Source organism: Excalfactoria chinensis, chromosome 9, assembly GCF_039878825.1.
Source record: "Excalfactoria chinensis isolate bCotChi1 chromosome 9, bCotChi1.hap2, whole genome shotgun sequence".
NCBI classification, from domain to species: Eukaryota; Metazoa; Chordata; class Aves; order Galliformes; family Phasianidae; genus Excalfactoria; species Excalfactoria chinensis.
In genome coordinates this window covers 4,256,236-4,277,387 of record NC_092833.1, presented here as the reverse complement: position 1 = coordinate 4,277,387, position 21,152 = coordinate 4,256,236, and the positions used below count along the sequence as shown (strand labels likewise).

Sequence of the window (21,152 nt, the reverse complement as noted above, 5' to 3'; positions counted from 1 at the left end):
GAGTGGGGAAGAAGTGCAAAAGATGAAAGGCAAAGAGGTCTTCTGTTCTGAAGGGAGAACTATTATGGGATGATATTGTCCCAGGAGGCCTGTCTTGTGATGGGGCCTTCTACTGACTGGCCATCTGATGGATCATGGAAAACACACAAATAAACTTGATGTGCAAGGCTATTTGGAGAACCTAAGGTTGGAAAAGGAGGGTTTTATCCATGTGGTGAGATAACTGTAGTAACTGTGGTCACTCAGCCCAGTTACTCAAGATCCTGTAGGATAGACCAGTATAGGTCTGTACTGCAGAAATGCTGACAACTTCGTAGATGACCTCCTATCACATGGGTCCTTTGTCCCATAGTTGGACTTCAACACTGAGGATTTCTGCAGTGAATAGAGAGTCAGGATATACAGCCAAAACAAAAACTGGGAAGGAAATTGGTCATCAGCAGAGACAGAAAAAATAGATTTAAAATAGGATAAAGTTGCATAATGATTAATATTTGACAGATGCAAAGGACAGGAAGGTGAAAGTAGGGCTGTTCTTACAATTCTAATAGTGAGAATTAAGAAAAGAATTGATGTACAAGTTTTTTCCTGTCTTGGAGGCCAGAAGCATGTTTATTGCTGTATGGAGTAGAGCCTAACATCAGTTGTACATTCTTGAGAGATATGAGGAAGCACATTTGAAACTGTTTAAAACTGATCATCTTCCCCCAGGAGTGGAAGTTAATATATACACTAGTGTAGTAAACGGCCATTTTACAACAGAGAAGAAACGTGTTTTCATACAGCACTTACCAGCCCAATATTGAAGGACTCAGTAAATTCCAATCTAAAAGCCTTCAGAAATGGAATGGAAAACTGAGGAGGGAGGGTAAAGAAGACGATGAAGGAAGGAAAGAGAACTTTCTGTTTGCAAATCTTGAGATCAGAATGGCATAAGTGAAAGATTCTCGGTAAAAAGAATTGCCTGTCTGCCCTGCATGAGGCGCAGATTAACTAAGCAGATTGCTCTCTGGTTGGTTTATCAGTAATGTCATGTGTGGTGTAGGGTAACAACTCTGATTTCTAATTTATTAGCTGAGTGGCATTCTTGCTGCAAGGGGGAAAAAAAAGTCCTCTGCTGAAGAACTGTGAGGTTATTAAGGAGGTTTGCAGTCATGCCACAGATACAACTTGATGGAGCACACCTGGATCCTCCCTGTTGGCTGTGTTTATAGTCTCCTCTGTCAGCCTGTGTTTGCCTTTGCGTGTGAGAGACAGACAAGGAAAAAGAGAGAAAGGTTCTGGAGGCATTTCTAACAGAGATGCCAAACTGTCAAATAGTAAATCAGGAAGCAGCTCCCTGATGGTTTCACATCAAGAGGAGACACCCTTTTGTGACTTTGTGGCGTCTGCTGGTTATTTTCACTTCCATCAGAACTGTCTGATATGGTCAAGTAGGTTTGAGGCTTTCAACATTCAATTTTCCTTTCATTTATTGTGACTGTTTTATTTATTTGTCTTTCTCGATAGTTTTCAAGGATATGTGTTTCAAGGATACTTTTTTCCCTCTTTAAGGCTTTCACGGCTTGTCGTCCCGAAGTTTGGGGTAGAAAAAGAAACAAAAAGAAAGGGAAAATTAAAGGAAAAAAAAAAAAAGAAGAGCTATATGTCTCCAGGATCAGGAGACAAAAGAAGAAATGTATTCCATTTAGGAAGACCCCTAATCTCTAGTTGTACAGGACAGCTTTGTTAGATAAGATTAAAAATTTCATGAATGTCCTTCCTTATCCCTGGAGACTCTGCCATTTATACCAGCTATTGTCAGCATCAAAAGAGCTTGATAACAGCTGGCCAGAGACGTGACCACACAGCAACACAACAGCAAGAGAGGGGCGGCCGGGTTCATAAATCTTCAGGAAACCTGTTCCCCCAGCACAGCCGTGAGCCTGCTGCTATCACAGTCAAAGGGGAGACTGCATTGTCCTCCCACCAGTCAAAAACCTGAACTTCAGTGTTAGCGGGGGCTCTATTGAAAGTGCGGGGTGCACAGCGAGATGTTTTCCATTATCATCTTTGTTGCAGCCCTTCTTACTGCACGCAGATACAGTTTAAAGGATCTTTGAGTAAAGCTTGCTGATAAGTAGAGTTTTCCCAGAAATCACACAGCCCTTATCCTTGCCAGTGCCATCCTGCTTTTTTTTATCCATCACATTCCATGTCACACGAGGCAGGGCCAGTTTCAGGCATGGGGAACTGATCTCTGGTATCTTCTGACAGAGAAGGGATTGATCAGAGCCAAAATCTGGCCCTGGTCTGTGGACACTGTGCACAAACAAGGGCATAAGCAGGGCAAATCGGGAAGCACAGTTTGGTCCAGACTCTTGAAAGATGAGTTCCGTGGTTTTCATGGGAGGGTCTAAATTCATGTATGTTCAGCTTCATTCTGGCTTTACTTCATTCAGAGGCAAAATTTTCTCAGCTTTAGAGATTAGTCATTCAGAAATTTCATAGTTGCTGTAGAGCAAATAGCTGATCAAGGAACACCAGTTACTTTCAGGAGATAGAAGAGAATCACTGTGGACCAGAACATGAAGACAAGTCTATGCACTGTGCCTAGCAAAGGTTAAAAAAAAAGAAGGCAGGATCTGTTAGTGTCTTTTACTCTCTTGTGGAGGTTTGTAACTACCTGCCACAAACATTATGCTGCGTAGGAAACTGTAGTCTTAGTGCAAAGCTTACCTGTCTAGTATCACTCAGAATCCAAGAGCAAGCTGTATTAGAAAGGAATTAAATGCAGTTCTGTTGGAGAAAACAATGCTTAATACTTCCAACTCCCACACAAGAAAAACAAGAACAGTTTCTGAAAGAGATTATGTTGCAATTAAAAAAAAAAAAAAGCCTCATGAAAACTAAATTATCACTTTTGTTTTCTCTCTCTCTTTTTTTTTTTTTTCCCTTGTCAGCACCATCCCCAATTGCATTGATCCAGGCTAAAGAGATAACGAGGCACAGCGTTGCCTTGGCCTGGCTGGAACCTGACAGGCCAAACGGAGTCATCCTGGAGTACGAAGTCAAATACTATGAAAAGGTACCGTTAAAAAAAACAAGCCAGACAAACAAGGAGCTCTATTTGGGTTTGGGGAGAACTTTTTACTTTGTTCGGTTTCAGATTTATTTCCAGGTAGAATTCCATTATTTGAAACCAAATAGATTCAGTTTAATAACATTCAATTAAGGATTTCATGCACTTGAATGGTTGCTTGACATAATAAGACTCATCGACTGTTCCAGCTGTATGACATGAGTTTATTTTGTTATTTTTTCTTACCTAGGAACGGAGCTTTTGTGGCAAGCGTATTTATAATGAGAATCAATAATGTTGGGCAGAAGTGAGACATTAGTTTTACATCATAGACAGAAGTATAATAATGAAGCATATAAGACAGTAATAATAATACGATCTGTTTGCCAATAGCTTCTGCCTAGAGTGATGGTGTGGGCTGGATGGCTTTTAATAGAGAATAAGGAAAGAAAATTACATTCTTCATACTTTCCATGTTAGAGGGAGATGTTATTCCTACAAATAACTTCTCAACTGTGGAACTATGAAAAGAGCTATTTTCTTTGAAGGTCCTTTGCAAAAATGAACAATTTCCTGCTCTTGCTCGCATGCTTTCTTTCTCACACACATGCATACTTTAATTTTTTTTTTAATGCAGGTAATCACTTACTTGCCTCCCTAACACAAACAGAAGAAGGCAACTGATTTTCAGAGAAGCTAAATCAATGCATTTTTGATGGATTTTCCAGACGAAAATGAAATAATTTTCAAGATTGGGTTTTCTGGAAGACATTTTCTGAGCCTGTTTTCTTTCTTTCTTTTTTTTTTCTTTAATATAATATCAGTTTTTTATACGGCTTCTGGCTTGTAGGAAGAAAAATAGAGTGCCAATGAATAAAATGTTTGCTCATCAGGAGGCTCATATTTGAAGGCTTGGCTGTTTTCCAAAGGATTTCATTGTGTGATTTCTTAAGTAATCAGTGATATATGAGCATCACACCTACCATCTTATCACTCCTTTTTTGGCTTGCTCAGTGCTGGGGGTATTGAGCAAGGCGGACAGCAGCAGCCCTCGGGACGTATTTTGAGAATTCCATGGTTGTTACTCATCTTCTTTCATCATCTGTTTGGCAAGGAAGTGGGATTCCATGGTTCATGGTGCAGTGAGGCATTTTTACTTGATCACCACTGTGTTCTTTTCTTGTTAGGACCAAAACGAGCGCAGCTATCGCATTGTGAAGACAGCCTCCAGGAATACTGACATCAAAGGTTTGAACCCCCTGACTTCATATGTATTTCATGTGCGGGCCAGGACAGCAGCAGGATATGGAGACTTCAGTGGGCCGTTTGAGTTCACAACTAACACAGGTAATAACATGCCCGCTGATATCTTTCTTTTCCTTGAGTGAAGACTGGAAATGTAACTGAGCTGCACACAGGGAGGTTCCTGTTGGTTGCCTGGATTATGATGTATTTATTCTGGGAAAGTGTTCCTCCCTGGCCACATGAGTATCAGAGATGTGGTAAATCTGACCTGATGGTACTTCAGAGTGGCAGAAGGAGACACATGCTCTTTAAATATTTCGAAGCCATCGATGCTGGAGAGATTTATGTACCTATTTTGTTAAATGCAAATGTAGATGTTTGCACATGTTTTTGGAGTATCTAATTTGCAGGGGAATAGAACCCTGTTACTCCCTTTTAGAAGCTATTGGCATAGATCAGTTAGATATCCTACATCAGCTCTCGTACTTGCACTTTCCCTTGCACAGTGGTGTAAAGACAGAATGCTTGAATTATGTTGTCAGCACAGCCTTTCCCTTTGTCGAGGGAACATGCAGATTTGCCCCCCAAAATGTTTACTTTTCTGTGTCAGGAAGGTGATGTGACCAAGCCTGTATTATTTTGGACATATAGGTTTGTTTAAATCAATTTAAGGTCATGCCAGTCAGTGGCAACATCCTTCAGGATGTTAACAGTTGAAAATAATCAATCCAGCAGGAAGACAGAAGACATTTTAAGACAGCTTATTCTCTTCGTGTCAGTTGGGGAGCGATCATCTGTCCCCACTGAGAGAAAAAGAAAGAGGGCAGCGAAGAGTAATTAGGAAGGTGAAAAGGAATAGCCATTATACCCTCTGAGCAGCACCGAAGGAGAGAAGGAGAGTGAGTCCTTGTTCCCAGTGAACTGAACTTCCCAAAATCATTATCAAACATCATGTCTTCAGCTAATTAAAGCCCTCTTGGAAAATTGTGTCAAATGACTATATAATAAAGGCCTGAAAGTAGATTTGAGTAGTATTACAAACTGCCTTCACAAGCCAGAAAGCCTCATTGAGTGTTGCCTAGGTTGATTTTTTGAGGTTGTTTGACACTAATGCTCTCTTACTCTGTTTCCAGTTCCTTCCCCCATCATTGGCGATGGTACCAATCCCACAGTGTTGCTTGTTTCAGTGGCTGGCAGTGTTGTTCTTGTGGTCATTCTCATTGCAGCCTTTGTCATCAGCAGGAGGTAAGAATTTAAGCTTCTCTCTCTCCCTATTTCTTTCATGAGAGAGCTTTTTGTCTCCTCCAAACAAAGCTAAATTCTTTGATTAGCATCATAAACAGTACATTTGCATTACAAGCCTTCTCCCATGTAGCTTTGATCTTCTCAACATTAGTACCACAGCGGCATGTGATGTAATGGCAATAGTTCCAGCTCTATTTGCTCTTGAAATGCAAAGCTAATTCCAATAACTGGCATTGAGAATCAAGCCAGCTAGAGATTTGTGGTTAGCCTAATTTGAAGTTAAGTTTAGTGGGTATGGGTACAGTAGATTTTTTGGACTGACTCCTGGTACACACGGAATAAACAACCACACTGTTGTGGACTAAGCGATCAGGCTGCTGTTCTTGTGATTTTGTCTTAATCTGTATGAATCCGTATTAATCTTTGGATTAGTCTTTCCAATGTGTATGGAATTGAATGTTAAACAGAAGCTACAGTCATTTGGTATCATATACAGTAAACAGAATGAGTCGATGGTTACTTGATCAAAGCAGAACCATAATCTTCTACCAAGTATTTGTTCGTACCCCCACATTCAAACAGTACATCAGGAACAACCCTGCAAATGGCAGGACAGTGTAGCAGAAACACCAATGTGTTTGTCTTCAACTTAGCATTCAGTCTCATTTAAGAAGATCAGCATGATTTTGCCTCAGTGTAATTCAGAGATAAAATTGGACGTATCATTACTGCATCTGATGCGTGGGATCTGAGGGACACAAGGTTTGTCAATCTCTGATGATCAGTTTAATGGCATCAGCTATAAATGTGCACAAACTCCTCTTGATTTACTCTCTTACCTTAAATTGACTTAAAGAGCAGTAAGTCGCTATGGTTATAATATCTGGAGCGTAGTCAAGCATTGTAATAGCTTTCTGTGGGTGTTCACCTCAAAGCCTCCATGCTGGCAATAAGAAGAGCAGAACATATGAAAATGTAATGCAGAGAGACAGGTTTATTAAAAGCCATTGCAACAGAAAATAGCATCACTGAGCTTGATGACTTAATCTCCCCTTTGCTTTTATTGATCACTTTATTATTTAAGGCAGGATTGATAGCAGGATACATTGGATTTCTAATTATGAGTCGCCACCTTGGAGAATTGAGCCTGTCGAGTTGCTTTGAGATGATTCCTTTTCCTCCTCCCCCTATAAAAAAATTGTCACTTCTCAAGGCTGATAAACACTGCTTGGTGATTGGCCCTCAATGGATCACTTTTTAGAAAATGAAATGTCAACCCCTTGCCCTCATATTGATTCTCTTTAGTATTGGCCATAAAGCTGTCAAAGGAAAGGCTGCCAGGAGCCAGGTAGCTGACAGACTTGCTGGAGGGCGGCTGCTCAGCCAGGTCTTCTCTCCATTCAGGCTGTTTGGTTATCTCTGCTCACAAGTGTTTAACTTGGACAAGAAAAATAAATGAAAAAGAAGAAGAGGAAAGGCAGGTGGGCAGTAGAGACATAAGGTTGGTCCAAGCACTGGGAGGAATGGTGGCAGAAATGGTCAAATAGTAATGAATTCAGAGATGTCCCATAGTTCTTTACTGGTGGGTCTCAGGGAGGCTATGGAAGGGGAAAGACAGCAAGAGGAATGAAATACTAGGGCAGTGAAACTGCTCTGTGCATACTAATGCGTGGTGCCTTGTTAATTAATAGCCTTCCTCAATACTCTGCTCTCCAGTAGCTGTAAGTAGTTCTCAATAAACAGAATCTGTTTTAATATTCACAGTTACACAAATGATTTTAACCACTTTACCAATGTCATTTAGAGGTGTGCACTTTGGGGATATTTCATGATGTTCCTGTACCAGCTGAAGTTAATAGCAAAATAATTATACTTCGTTCCAAAATTACTTCAGCTGAGAAAATGTTTCTTTGTCCATAGAGTCCCCGTGAGGAGATTTTGTAATATTGCCATGACCTAGAAGTCATATTTGCACAATCGCAACCTGCAGACATGGCCTCTCTGCATCCATGTGCCAAATGTGGGAACCGGACATATGCTGGTGGTGCTCATTTTTGGCCCCTGGGTTATTATTACTAATTTAGCATTATGTTTTTTCGAGCAATTGCTCAAATCCCAAAATTCATCTTCTCAACTGAATTTGTCAAAGGACTTTGCCTTCAGGCAGCTCACGCTGCTTTGGTCTGTCCTCCAACCTGTTTGTGTCAATGTGAGAACTAATCTGCCTGAACGTTTAACTTTACTGAGGTTAAAATGGACAGAGCGATACAGCAGGAGTGGAAGCATTTCTAGGTCCTCACCTACAGGAAAAAGAAATAAAATTAGAATACTTGAAATAGAGTTTTAAAGGATTTGGGGAAGCATAAAATGGTAAGAGCCATTTGCTGGAGGGGTTTGACTGGAGCAATTTGGCTCTACAGAATCCTTTGGCCATCCAAAAGTTTTGATCAGAAATTCTTCTGACAGATTGCTCCACAAAGGCAGCTGAACACAAATGCCTGCCTTTGGTTCCTGCTTTTGGCTCAGCGTGCTGCACCAGCCAGGTGCCTGAGCACTGCATACCTCAGCTCTCTTGTTTGGGGTGGGAAGGTGGAAGTGCAGGGGCACAGGCTCCCCGCTGGCTCTCACCAATGTGTGCTAATAGCCTCTGGCTGGGCACAGACCTTCCCCCTTTGTGTCTCTAGGCCCCACCTGTAGGTTTCCTTATGCCTCTGACCCCTGCAGCTTCTGAAAGCTTCTGTGTTCTTTTCCTGAATACCTCTATTTAATCGCCACCACCCAAATCCCTGTAATTAGGGAATTCAAGCCTGTGACAAAGGCTCCCTTCTGCCATTCAGGTGAGCTGCCCCGAGCAGCCGCCCCGCGTGCCCCATGGCGTGAGGATGAAGGCTGACGGGCTGCTGGGCAGCCTGGAGACAATAGCAGGCAGGAGAAGCCTGCCCTGGGCCAGCCAGGAAGGGTCACCAGGTGACAGGGGCAGAAGTGGAAGTAGGTAGTTAGTTTGGAAGGTATTATTTAAAGTTAATAAGCTACAATTATATTGTTTGAACAGTAATCCCTTTGTTTCCCTCTGCTTTTTGCACTGTGGATTCTTCGGGTTTTCATGGGGGAGTTACTTTCATCTATTGTTAGGACATCTTACTTTGTAAGAACATCTTTTTAAAAGCATCTTCACATCCTTAAAACACATTCGTGCAAAGCCGTTTGTGTTTCAATTTTTCCATCTGTGTCTGAAGAGTAATACTATGAATTTGAAGGAGTCCTACTTACAATGCAGAATCTTGGGTTGTTTGTTTTTTTTTCCTTCTTTTTTCCTGTGTTGTACCAGAGCCCATCTCTGCAGTCCCCTTAGTGACCTGGACTTGCATGGCACTCAGTGAGATGTGCCCTCCTTACTCCATTCAGTAGCAAGGAGCAGTTCTGCTTTGCTCAGATCTGTTGCACCAGTGCTGCAAGTCCTCAGGCAAATAAATAGTTTACATTGGTGTTTGGATCCAGAGCAGTTTTTAATGAGGCTCTCCTTGTGATTTGGAGCCATTTGTGTTTAACTAACTTTCATCAAGAAAACAAGCTTACAACCACTTATGTTTGGATGTGTACCTGCGTTTTATGTCTGAACCAGGCCTGTTGATGTTGTTGGGAGCTGTAAGGTTCAGTTCAAACATTGGGTAGTCTTGGAATGTTGAACCAAATCTTTTTCCTTCTGTTCACATGTAATTTATAGTTCTTATTTTGCTGCTGGCACCACAAAAGCTGGGACGTGGCCCGTTAGCTGAGAGTGATGGGAAGCTGCCATTCCCGTAGGCCAGGCGCAGGGCAGGAAGGAGAGGCTTCTTGCTTATGGGCAGGAACGTTTTGCTGGCAGGAGGGGAATGGTGAAACTTGGAAGATTTGCTGAAACTGAGGCCATTAAAGTCACGTGTTTTCTCCAAATGTTAACCTCTTCTAACTCACATCCACTGGTAGACCTTTCTCTCATCCACTCCCATTTTCTTCCTCTACCTATCACTGTTTTCAGAGTCCTAACCAGCTCACCGCAGTAGCCTGGTGGGCTCCTGCTTGTGTATTGCAGGCAGTGCCAGTCTCACTGCCCTTTGTATAGGCTTGGTTTCTCCATTTTGTTTCCCCCTTCACTCCAGCCCAGACCCTTGACAGTAGCTGACTGGGGTCTGATGTGCTTCTGACTTAGAGTGGATCAAGCACACTGAGGAGTAAGCAACAACAAGACCTTTTCTTTGGCAGTATCTGTTTTTATGCCTGGTTCTGAATTTTCCATGGGTACCCCAACTCTGATCTCTCTACTTACTTACATTAGAGGATGGAGAGCTTCGCATTTCAGTATACAACTGGTAGAGATGACTCCTCAATATATCCTCCCTATCAAATTAACGTCTTGTGTTAACCTCTAAATGCAACTTGTCCATTGATATTTAAAGCTGATAAAGTAACTGGATACAAAATCATATGTGTAAGTGTAGAAATAATAATTAACATACCGTACTACATTGTTGTGTCCAACTCAGGTTTAGCAGAAGAGCTCTGCAACTGGAGTTCTTTGTCCCTTTCAACAGTGCAATGATTAAAAGAATAAACAATTCCTCAGGACCTGCATTTGTGATAGTGGGTTTTTTTCCCCCACTGTCCTGATTTCTGTGTTAATAGAATGCTTCCTTCTTTAAATTTGCAGTTGCAGAAGGGTGTTGGTATTGGCATTTGCCTAATTAGGTTTAAAATCAGTCTACCAAAACACTTCCCTTGTAACATCTTAATCTATATATGGTAGTGCTAAAAAGCAATTAGCACTCATTTTGCACAGCATTGCAAATGTACATTCAAAAAGAAGGTAGCTGGAACTCAAAGCATTCTTTGTTTAAATGCCGAGATGCAAATATGGAGGTCTGTGTTTCCCTTGATGCTTTGTTGATGCCAGTAACACTTAGAGCAGTTTGAGGAGTCTGTTACCCCTCTGGAAAGCTGTGTCATGGGCTGTTGTAGGGGAGCTGCTGAGCGCACGTTGTGGCAGGTGCAAACAGGTCAAGAAGGCAGAGCTTGTCTGAGAGTAAAATACTTATTTTGAACTGTAATGCCCTTTTTTTTTCTTCTTCTTTTGTTCTGACAGGCGCAGCAAATACAGTAAGGCTAAGCAAGAGGCAGATGAGGAGAAACATTTGAACCAAGGTAAAAGGCACCGTGGTGCTCGTTTATTCTTGATTTGGTTCAGAAAACACGCCCCATGTTTCGATGTTTGGCAAATAAGGGATAGCTTTCCTCTTGAGATGAATGTGTTTCTGTTTTCCTTGCTTGCATCCATCCTCTTTCAAAACGAGATGCTTTAGCAACAGGAAAAATAGAAGCATCTGTGTAAAACTTTTTTGAGTTGGAAGGAAGCTTCACGAAATTGTTCAATTGTTCGTTTCCACTGAAAGATTTCAGTTCCTATGCTATCTAGATTTGATTTTTCCCCACAATATTTTGCTAAGGCAGGTTTTGGATGGGCAAGAGGCAATCCTATGAGAAAGGAAGCGTGAGCTTTGCAACCTTAATTCGATGACTGAATCCTACTGTTACTTCCATCTCAGTCACCCAGGTACTGAACCTGGGACCTGACCTTAGAATTGCTTGGTTCCCATAAAGAGAAATCTGATCTGTTTTATTCTCACAGGTGTGTAGACAGACTGATAGCCTCTTAAAGATGGCAGTGATTTATGAAACTAATTTATTGGCAAAAGCTTGATTAAGTCAGTACTGGGAAATAATAAAAAATATATATCCTGGGGAAAAATACATTAAGTCCTTCCTTCTTTAATCAGTTGTTTCTGGCTTACTGTACACTTTTATTGTGCAGTCTCTTTGCTGTTGTATATCATTAAGACTTCAGCCTCATATGTTCTGTGTTCAGCAGCATGTAGATCAGTGACTTCAAATAAAACATTTCTGCCTTGCAGGTGTCAGAACATATGTGGATCCCTTTACATATGAGGATCCAAATCAAGCTGTGAGGGAATTTGCCAAAGAAATTGATGCCTCCTGCATAAAGATTGAGAAAGTTATCGGTGTGGGTAAGTGCCAGAATTTCTTCCATTTTTTGCAGCAATTATAGTTTAAAATTTGCTTTTAGGAAACGTGGGGTCCTTTGATCTTTGTATGATGGTTCCCCAAAATGAAGCGCTGTAACATTTTGGCAATAAAAGCTCATGCTTTGTGCTCATGGCCGTGGATTCTTGTGGCTTTTTCCTTAAGGGGAATTCGGCGAAGTATGCAGTGGACGTCTCAAAGTTCCAGGAAAAAGAGAGATCTGTGTGGCTATCAAGACTCTAAAAGCTGGTTACACTGACAAACAACGGAGGGACTTCCTGAGTGAGGCCAGCATCATGGGACAATTTGACCACCCCAATATCATCCACTTGGAAGGTGTTGTTACTAAATGTAAGTAGGTCATTTTCTTGACAAGGCCAATTTGGAAGTCACTGAGAAATTAGGGTGGTTGGTTTTTTCTTGTTTTGTTTTGGTTTGTTTTTACCGTCTTTCCTGTGAAGTGACAGATGGAACAGATCCACTGATAGCTAATAGGAGGAAATCAGCGCAGGACAAGTCATTAATCTTGTTGTCAGCTATAAATGGTTTTATGGTTTCAATTGATATTCTATCTGTAGGCAGCTTGTGGAAGATTTGTAGGGGGAATTAATATGGCAGGGTTGGCTTTTTTTCCCCTTCTTGCTATGCCAAGCAGGCATCTTTCACATCTTTGCTAGCCTGAGCTGATTGTTACAGGATAGGCAAAAGCAGATGGTGAGCAAAGAATTTAAAATAATTGGGAGAAAAATACCAAAACAAAACTACAGAGTCATATGTTCAAGGTACAAAGCACAGATGTAAGGAACAAGCCTTTGAAATGAAGTAGTCTGCTTCAGTATGAAACTTGCTTATTTGTTTTCTCTGACAGTGTAATAATTTCACTCCATAGGAGTTACCTGGCTGATCTTTTTTATTTGGTTGTTTTGTGGTGTTGTTTTTATTTTTATCTTAGGGTTTGGGGTTTTTTTTCCTCTTTTTTTTGGTGTCTGTGTGTGCGTGTATCTGTGTGTTTAAGTCTGTTAGCATTCACTGTGCCATGGACCCTGCCTTAGAAAGAGAATGACAGAGCTTGCTGAATGCTTCTGAAAGTATACCTGTGAGACAGATGCACTTGGGTCTGACTTCATAAAGTGCCACTGAGATGGTGTAGTTACTGTCTCTACTCCAGCTGCACTGGGTAGCTTGTTGGCAAAACCTCCCACAGGTTGCTAATCCTGAAAGACCCTTGGAATATGTAGAACCTCATTCTTAGGGCAGCAAAGAAAGCAAACGGTAGGATTGTGAGCTGCTGCTAAAGCAAGATATGAATGCTTACTCGACCGCTTGTGTTTCTGAACATTTGTGTTCCTTCTCCTCTGCAAAAGAGGCAGTGTGAGAATTCTTGTGTTGAATACCCCCTAGCTTGAACTCTCCCTTAGCTGTTACAGCTCTAGCAGTTATAAATGACTAGATGCATTTGCATAATGCAGTTGTCACTGAATTAAAATGATTAGAAATTTTCACCGAGGAGGTGGCAGCCTGACCCAGGAATGCTTCATTGGCTGGCTCACGGCAAGCACTGCTCCTGCAGCGAGCCAGCTTGCTTACCTCAGAGCTGATGTGTTCAGTAAACAGGGCTACTTAAGAAGGCATCTATCTCAATTTCTCCATAGGTTTTCTGAATGCTGTGATAAATGAATGCATTTAATAAACCGAAAATTAAAAAGTGAGATAAATAGTGGAGTGGATGGGGGTTGAGGGGAGAGAAGCGGCAAAAAACCATGAATACATTATTGGCTGCTAGTCAAGTACTTTAATAATTGACTCGCTGATGGTAACTTCTCCTCTCTCTTTCCCTCTCCCCTGCTAAAGAAGTGCCTGAGTAATGAAATTACATGTTAATGCACTGAAAGAGTCTCCCTTTCTTCCCTTCTGTGTTGACATAGTGCCTTTTGATTGAGGAAGGTTAATTAAAACTCATTTAGCTGTATTTGTTCAGTGGAAGGGTTCTGGTCACAGTTGCAAAAGATAAATGAAACACCGACTATGCAGATTTGGTTGGACTTTTTTCTCTTTTTACTCAAGAATGCTGGCAAAGGTGAATGGGGGATGTTGTTTTATCACATCTCTTTCCTTAAAGGTCACTAAGCCCTACATTCAGAATAGTTTGCTTTATGTCAAACTATCTCTCCTTTGCTTTGTTCATGCAAATCAGAAAGGGTTCAGCTCCCAGACTGGCATTTCATAGACAAACATGCCAGTTTGCACGTGATCAAAATATGCTGCTGTAAGAAGTACCAAAGCTGAGTTTCTCTTGGGCACTGTCTTTTAAGTAGGAAGAAACTCAATAGTTCTGATAGCTGAAGCAAACAGCTGGACTACCATGCCAGCCTGGAGCTCCCTTGACTTCATGTGGACTTGGCAGTGCTCATCTTGGGACTGTGCATTTGCCGTTCTGCTTTTGACAAATCACTTCTTTATATCTCTTGCTACTCAATTTTAAAATGGAGATGATATAAGACCTGCTTTTGCAAATGTCCAGATGCTGAATATGGAGTGTAATTAACCCCTTCAAATAATTAGTGTTACTTGTATGTACTTGTTTCCAGTTTCAGCATCATATGACTTTGTAAAGCACTTAAGGCAACATCAAGTGTTACTTATGTATCTGGTTTTATTTTCAGGTAGCAGAATGTCTAGAAAGCATCTCCATGTTAGCAAAATTGCATCACATCTCTCTTCAAATTGCCCAGGGTTGGCTCTCTGTATTGCAGCATGGAAAGCTGAAGTGCTGTGCCCCACATATGACGCAATTCATGGAATCATTTATCCCATGGTTGACTTCATGAGGCAAATGGCTTTGGCTCTTTTATAAATAACAGGAGATACAGGATACAAATTTGGGACAGGGAAAGTTGGGAGGGATCGTTTGTATTTTGCTTTCTTGTCTTTGAGTACCCTGTAGCTGCTGACAGCTATTAACTTGCCTAAAGCGTTGATCTTTCTAAAGGGATGGGTAGACCAAAGCATTCATGAATTCAGTTTTAGAAAGGGAAGGCTTTCTTGTCTGCAAGTAATTTAATTACACTAAAGATTTTTGTCAAGTTTGAACACATCTTTGTTTCTTAGCTTTTGATTATCAGTTCATATATTCCTTAGAGACTGGGAGCCACTTCAGTTGAAGACCTTGTCAGTGAGTCATGTGTAGAGTTAACCCTCCAGATGGGGCCATTTCAATGTCCCCAACCTATAATTTTTATTCACTTGCTTCCCACAGCTGAGGCGTGAGATTGGTGGTTTTCAAATTAAATTAGATTGTGCAGGACAGGTGTCTTGGCTGTAAAATAATGTGCAGCTCATTTTTATCCCATTAGCATCAGTATTCATCAAGGAATTGTGTTTTTCTTTCTGTACTCCCTAGGTAAACCGGTAATGATCATAACTGAATACATGGAGAATGGCTCCTTGGATGCCTTCCTCCGAGTAAGTGATTTCTTCATAATAAGCTAAGGGAATTTTACACTGGGAAGCATCTTCTGTTTGTTGTTTCCTTATTCTGATTCTGTTTTGCAGAGGGATACTGAAAAGTCAGTATTTTAAAAGAAATTACATTTGTACTTTGAAAATCCTGTTTCCTTGCTGATGTTGTTCCTATCAAAATACAGAATAAATGTAATGTGGATGGATATATAATAAATGTGATGTTTAAAGATGTTTAAAATAGCAAGGCCTTAAATAATCCATGTTTAATGGGAACAGTTTTGATGTGTTCCTTTTCTGAAAGCACTGCAATGCTATAGACTCATTAAAACTGGATGTATTGCAAACAGGATACCACATCACTAGAAGCTATGACAGAGCCTTTGAGTTTGTACTTTACTGGTGAATTATGGACACCAGTCTGGAGAGTGAGGAAATAACATTCCATTTTATTTGAGATAAGATGGGGATCCAGAGATATGCTCTTTGCCAATTTCAGCAGTGGCAATAATGTAGCTTTTAGCTTAATGCTCTGTGATTTTCTTCCTTCCCCATATACAGAAGAATGATGGCAGATTTACAGTAATCCAGTTGGTGGGGATGCTCCGTGGCATCGGCTCAGGAATGAAGTATCTGTCTGACATGAGCTATGTGCATCGGGATCTAGCTGCTCGAAACATACTGGTCAACAGCAACTTGGTCTGCAAAGTGTCTGACTTTGGCATGTCCCGTGTCCTGGAAGATGACCCCGAGGCAGCTTATACCACACGGGTAAGGAGGGGAAGGAAGTGTCCTGTGAGTTTTCTTGCCTATTAATATTTTTGTCTGACTGCGTGGGAGATGACAGTGGTTTGTTTTAAAATAATCTCAGTCATAAATGAAAACCTATATCGGAACATAAAAATAAACATCAGTCCAGACTCTATAGCTAGCATAAATTGATGCAGTGTTATTGCTCCATCAGTGTCTGCATTGGTATTTCTTCTCTGAGAATACGACCCATGTACTCCTCTGGTTTTTTTAGTGTGCTAGGAATGTGTGACAAGAATCTGATGCCAGGGATTAGAGCCTGGGCTTCTATTCCTTCTTGTGATATGAATGATACCTACAGACACACATAATTTGCAAGTGTGTGGTCTCACTGAGATTTGATACGACAAGTGCAGATATGCTGCCCCCAGAAATCTCCACTTTTGCCCATTGCAAAGCTGGTCTTCAGTTTGACCCCAAATCATTTGAGCTGGAAAAAGTATGGGGCCTGCATTCCCAAGAGTAGATTCGCTACATGCCTCTTTTGCCTCACTTTTTGTTTGTTTGTTTGTTTACTGTTTTGTCTGTGTTTCAGCATCCCACTGTTACTAATTTTGCTAAGCCGTTTTAATACGCTGCATGTGGAATAGTGCTTAATGCAAGTACTTCTGGCCACAGAACAACATCCTGACCACTACCAGCTTTGTACCAATACCCCTGTAATTAAAATGTTTGTGGAAAAGAGAGAGTTTATAAAGTCTCCTTTTAAAATTGCTTATTTTCTTTTCATTTTTACATATCTACTATTCTCCATCTGTTCTCCCTAGCACAGTTTGTTTGCAGTGCTCACATTTTGCAGTTTAATTCCAACACTCATCCTGTAATGGTTTCACATTTGTTACAGGGAACGATAGACTCATGTTGTATTAAATGCTGGCCAACCTTGATATTTCTCACTCATAAAAGTGGCAAGTGGAAAAAGCAGAAGCAGAGCTCTGGAAGGCTGTATTCTGGGAAATGAAAGTTTAGACAAAAGTGCAAAGGCAAGAAAGAAATGACTGAAAAGCTTCCCTTTGAATTCAGCGAGTGCAGATACAGTATTATGTTCTTTCTCGAGTAAACCAGAGGGAATCGATGCAATTTGCATTACAGTGCATTGTCTTTGTGTGTTATCAGTAATGAAGGATCAGGAAGCTTTGGATAAACTCCACTGTACTCAAGCAGCAAAAAGAACTTATTGACAATTTTTAGAATGACAGCCACGTATAAACAATATCTGTGCATCTGTTTCTGAAAGGAGGAATAGAGCTTTTCCACAACCAGAGCTAATGCAGTAAAATGCAATTGTTAAAGCATCCCTTCTTCAGAGAATGGTATGTTTTTCTCCACATTAGCAGTGTAATTCATTGAAGTGAAAGCATCCCATAGCCTCCTGGGGCACTTACTGTTAGAAACTGATTCACAAAGGGCCTGATGAGCCAGAAGAAGGACACCTTTTGGTTTCAGTTGCCTTTGGAACAAGTGCATATTAAATACTTAAGAGAGATACTAGGACAGTAAACCATTAAGTGTGCACATGCTACACTCAGTTACGGATAGAAACTGTCTACAGGATTGCTGAGGAAATGCCGACCAAAATAAACTTAGTCAAAAAAGCAAATGAAAAAACCCTAAAAACTTTGTTCAGTTGGACTCATTTCCCAAATGGAACTGCAGGAAAGCAAAAGGCTCAATTAAAAACACCTTGTGTGCTGGCATAAACAAAAGGAGAAATCTCTGGCCTGGGGTCCGCTCAGCTGAGGCAAAATCAGATTAACTGCATGGAGCGAGTTCCTATTCAAAGAAAAGCCCGGATCAGGTGCCCAAGCATTCTTATTTTTTTAAGTGAAGTATTGTAGCAAAAGGCAGCTCTCTCCAGCAGGTACTGAAAGCATGGTCTGGTCTGGAGCTCCTCCTAGCCAGACTGGGAGAGCCCAGAGGCTTGCTTGCCTTCACTTTGGAAGGAATTGGGATATTGCCCATGGGAAACACCACTGTATTCATAAATCTTCCCAGTTTATCCTCTCTTTAATTTTTTGAAAAACAAAGCGCTTATAATCCCATTTCTTTCTGAAACAGGCCGAACAGGTCAGACAGGCAAGCAAGGAAATAGTAATTAACAGCATATACTTATTTGTTTTGTCAGCCATATCTCTGAAATGTACTTTGTAAAACCCCTGGCTTTTTCTCATGCTTCAGTATAGCCCTAAGCAGTGATCTAGTAGAGGGCTGATAAAAACACACTTGACAATTTACTGGTTCCCCTCCTTGTAGCTTCAGAAAACAGATGGGCAGCATTGCGTCCTGGTTGTATCTGACAGTTTTATGGCAAAGAAAAAGCAAGGGCCTTTTTAAGAAGGGTGCTGGACTTGTGTGCAGGAAGCCATTTTAGATTTGCTATGGCATTGTAGAGCAGTGTCAACCACGCATCTTATTGGGTCAGAGACTCACTAACCTGTGGTTTCTTTTATTTATTACAGGGTGGCAAGATCCCTATCCGGTGGACTGCACCAGAGGCAATTGCTTATCGTAAATTTACATCCGCTAGTGATGTGTGGAGCTATGGCATTGTCATGTGGGAAGTGATGTCCTATGGAGAGAGACCTTACTGGGATATGTCCAATCAAGACGTGAGTCACCCTCCGGGGCTCCTTCTTCCTTTTCTCTCCCTTTCTTCCCTTTTGCCTTTGCCTTTTCCCTGAGATGTCTGCTGATGTTCTTCCATGTCAGTTGCTATATAGTTGTAAGACATTTACTCCTGGTTTTTAAAAGGTTATCATGAGTGATGGATTCCTGTTTTCCCAGGGAACCACTCCAGTATAAATACTGCATTGAATACTGCAAATGTATTAATCCCTTCTCTGTGTCCAGGGGATAGGGGCTTCTCAAGTTAGGGTCGTACCTACAAGTAGGTAAGGTGGAGAAGAATGGAGGAAAGGGAAAGGAATGTATGTATTAAACTATTAGATCATAATACTGCAAAGGGGAGGAAAATTTGAATATTGACTCAATATCTCAACTTTATTGAAAGTCTGTTGCAAAAAATCTTGAATTTTAATAGGGCTTCCTAATAGTAGTTAATTCTTCAAACCTAAATATGCTTGTAAATCTTAGAATTTTATTATCTGAAACAACACATATGAAATCCAGTTCTGGTTATCAGTCAGAGCATCCTGGCGACAATTGCATAGGTGCCCCCTGAGGACGTTAAGGAGCAGCTTTCCTAAATGACCATTCTTAAATTATGTATGTCCTGTTTAAGCGTACCATCTGGACTACTTCATTGTATTCCAAAAGGGACTGTACACAATGGCTTATATTCCAGAAGAGTATTTAATAACAGTATTAATAAGCTTCTGCTAATAGAATTTTATTAAAATGGGGGGAAAAAAAAAAGCAGTTAAAATGAGGCATAGATTATCCATAATACTTCTCCTGGGGGATTTACAAATATATAAAGGAAGAGGGAAATGTTAATCTGAATATACGGTCATGGGAGCAGTCAAATGATGTGACAAGTCATTCGCTTTGTTATGTAGAGCTGAACGTTTTCAAAGAGTGTCTAGATGATGTGTATGGCGTTTAATCTAAACAGGAGGATATAATTTTAATTTCCTTCTGATGTGAAATGTCTGTTCTGGCACCCAGTGTTGCCTTCCTTTGCTAACAGGAAGTCATCAAGGCTTAGTAAGAAAATAAAACACCAGATGTGCCTGAGTTATATCAGGCATGTCTACACAGCCCAGAGGACCTCAGTGCAACAAATGCAGAGCTAGCATACAAGGCCAATACACACTGCTAACGTACAATGCTAGAAGTATCAAAAAACTTGTTTGAACAGGACAGTCAAAGCCAATAATACTGTCTTTGCATCTACTTCTTAGTACCTCTCATAGACATACCATACTTTTTCTCCTTTACAACAGTGAGAGCTGTGCTTTTCATGTAGTGCGGGAGTGGATTTGAAATTGTTCTGCATGTGCTTTGAATCAGGAGGCTGCAAAAGGATCTTCTTCCTTTCTGAATTAGTGAGAACCACTTTCTTTGTGGTCTGTGACGAGCTAGTCATAGTGCAAGCATATCCTGCATCTTGTTCTCCCAGGATTTTAGCCACTGATGGACAAGACCAGAATGAAGGAATTTAGTTCAGTTCAGTCTCTGTGCACTCCTGGTCTTTGGTCTCTTGGTGAGATCTGCCATGAGACTCTTATTAATTAATTGAAGTTGGAAAGCTTCTGCCCTGTTGTCTCAGTGTTGAGTCCTGATCATGTCTTGTTCTTCTGAGAGAGCTAATAAGCCACCAGAGTACTGAACTCTAGAGCTGTCTTTGGAGGGTTTCAGATGGCTGCATCTTGCAGCTTTTCTGGCTCCTATTAGGTATGAGATGCATAAACAAGCTTCCTTGATAAAGCTGCATGAATGGGTCCCCATCTGTGCAGTTCAGGACATAATGGTGGTGAGAGAGCAGGTACTTTGTAGGCTCGTGACAAAGATGGACTAACCCAAGAGGGGAGGGTGAAGGGGGATGATCTGCTGTCCCCCAGGACTGATGGGGAAATGTTCATCCTGACATACCTTACCCAAAACTGACAGATGTTAAAGATCTGCCAACCATCAGACTCTCAAGGATAGGTTTGTCTTTTTTCTATTTTGTCTTTCCTTTATCCCATGTGCTCTTTTGTGGTACATTGCCCTGCTGTATCTGGTGTCTGCTTTGGATGCTTTACCCTTTTAGCTTTGAATTGTTGAGGAGAAATGACAGTACTGAGACCACCAACTGCTTGACGCGGAGTGCAATTTTCATATTGTTTCATTTAATTGCAGATTTGTTTCCATACTTCAGATCGCTGTAGGATAAATGATAGTCAGATGGTAGATGAGAGTAGTGTCTGATGTTCTCTAATGTCTTCCTAATTGTGCCATTTATAGGTTATTAAAGCCATTGAGGAAGGGTATCGGTTGCCACCCCCAATGGACTGCCCCATTGCTCTCCATCAGCTGATGTTAGATTGCTGGCAGAAGGAACGCAGCGACAGACCTAAATTTGGACAGATTGTCAACATGCTGGACAAACTCATCCGCAACCCTAACAGCCTGAAGAGGACAGGCAGCGAGAGCTCCAGGTCAGCTGTACTTTTATAATGGTGATTTATGAGAGAGCACAGTGGAGGTGACAGGCAGAGCTTCGTGTCACCTAAACTTCTGTGCTGAGATTAAAGCATACTCTGCAAGGCCAGACTGCACAGCAGGCATTGCACTGTGCAGGAGGGCAAAAGTC

General features: G+C 41.1%; 1 protein-coding gene across 2 annotated transcripts in view; it reads left to right on the top strand.

Annotated features, from left to right (window-relative positions):
• Positions 1–21,152, top strand: part of EPHA4 (EPH receptor A4) — a 92,934-nt gene that overhangs the window by 64,450 nt on the left and 7,332 nt on the right. For both annotated transcript variants that reach the window (XM_072343940.1, XM_072343941.1), the window contains exons 6-15: positions 2,943–3,067; positions 4,249–4,408; positions 5,440–5,551; positions 10,671–10,729; positions 11,497–11,610; positions 11,792–11,977; positions 15,027–15,088; positions 15,647–15,856; positions 18,355–18,504; positions 20,804–20,997. In XM_072343940.1, coding sequence (XP_072200041.1) covers positions 2,943–3,067; positions 4,249–4,408; positions 5,440–5,551; positions 10,671–10,729; positions 11,497–11,610; positions 11,792–11,977; positions 15,027–15,088; positions 15,647–15,856; positions 18,355–18,504; positions 20,804–20,997 — 1,372 coding nt within the window. The remainder of the gene's footprint in view (positions 1–2,942; positions 3,068–4,248; positions 4,409–5,439; positions 5,552–10,670; positions 10,730–11,496; positions 11,611–11,791; positions 11,978–15,026; positions 15,089–15,646; positions 15,857–18,354; positions 18,505–20,803; positions 20,998–21,152) is intronic.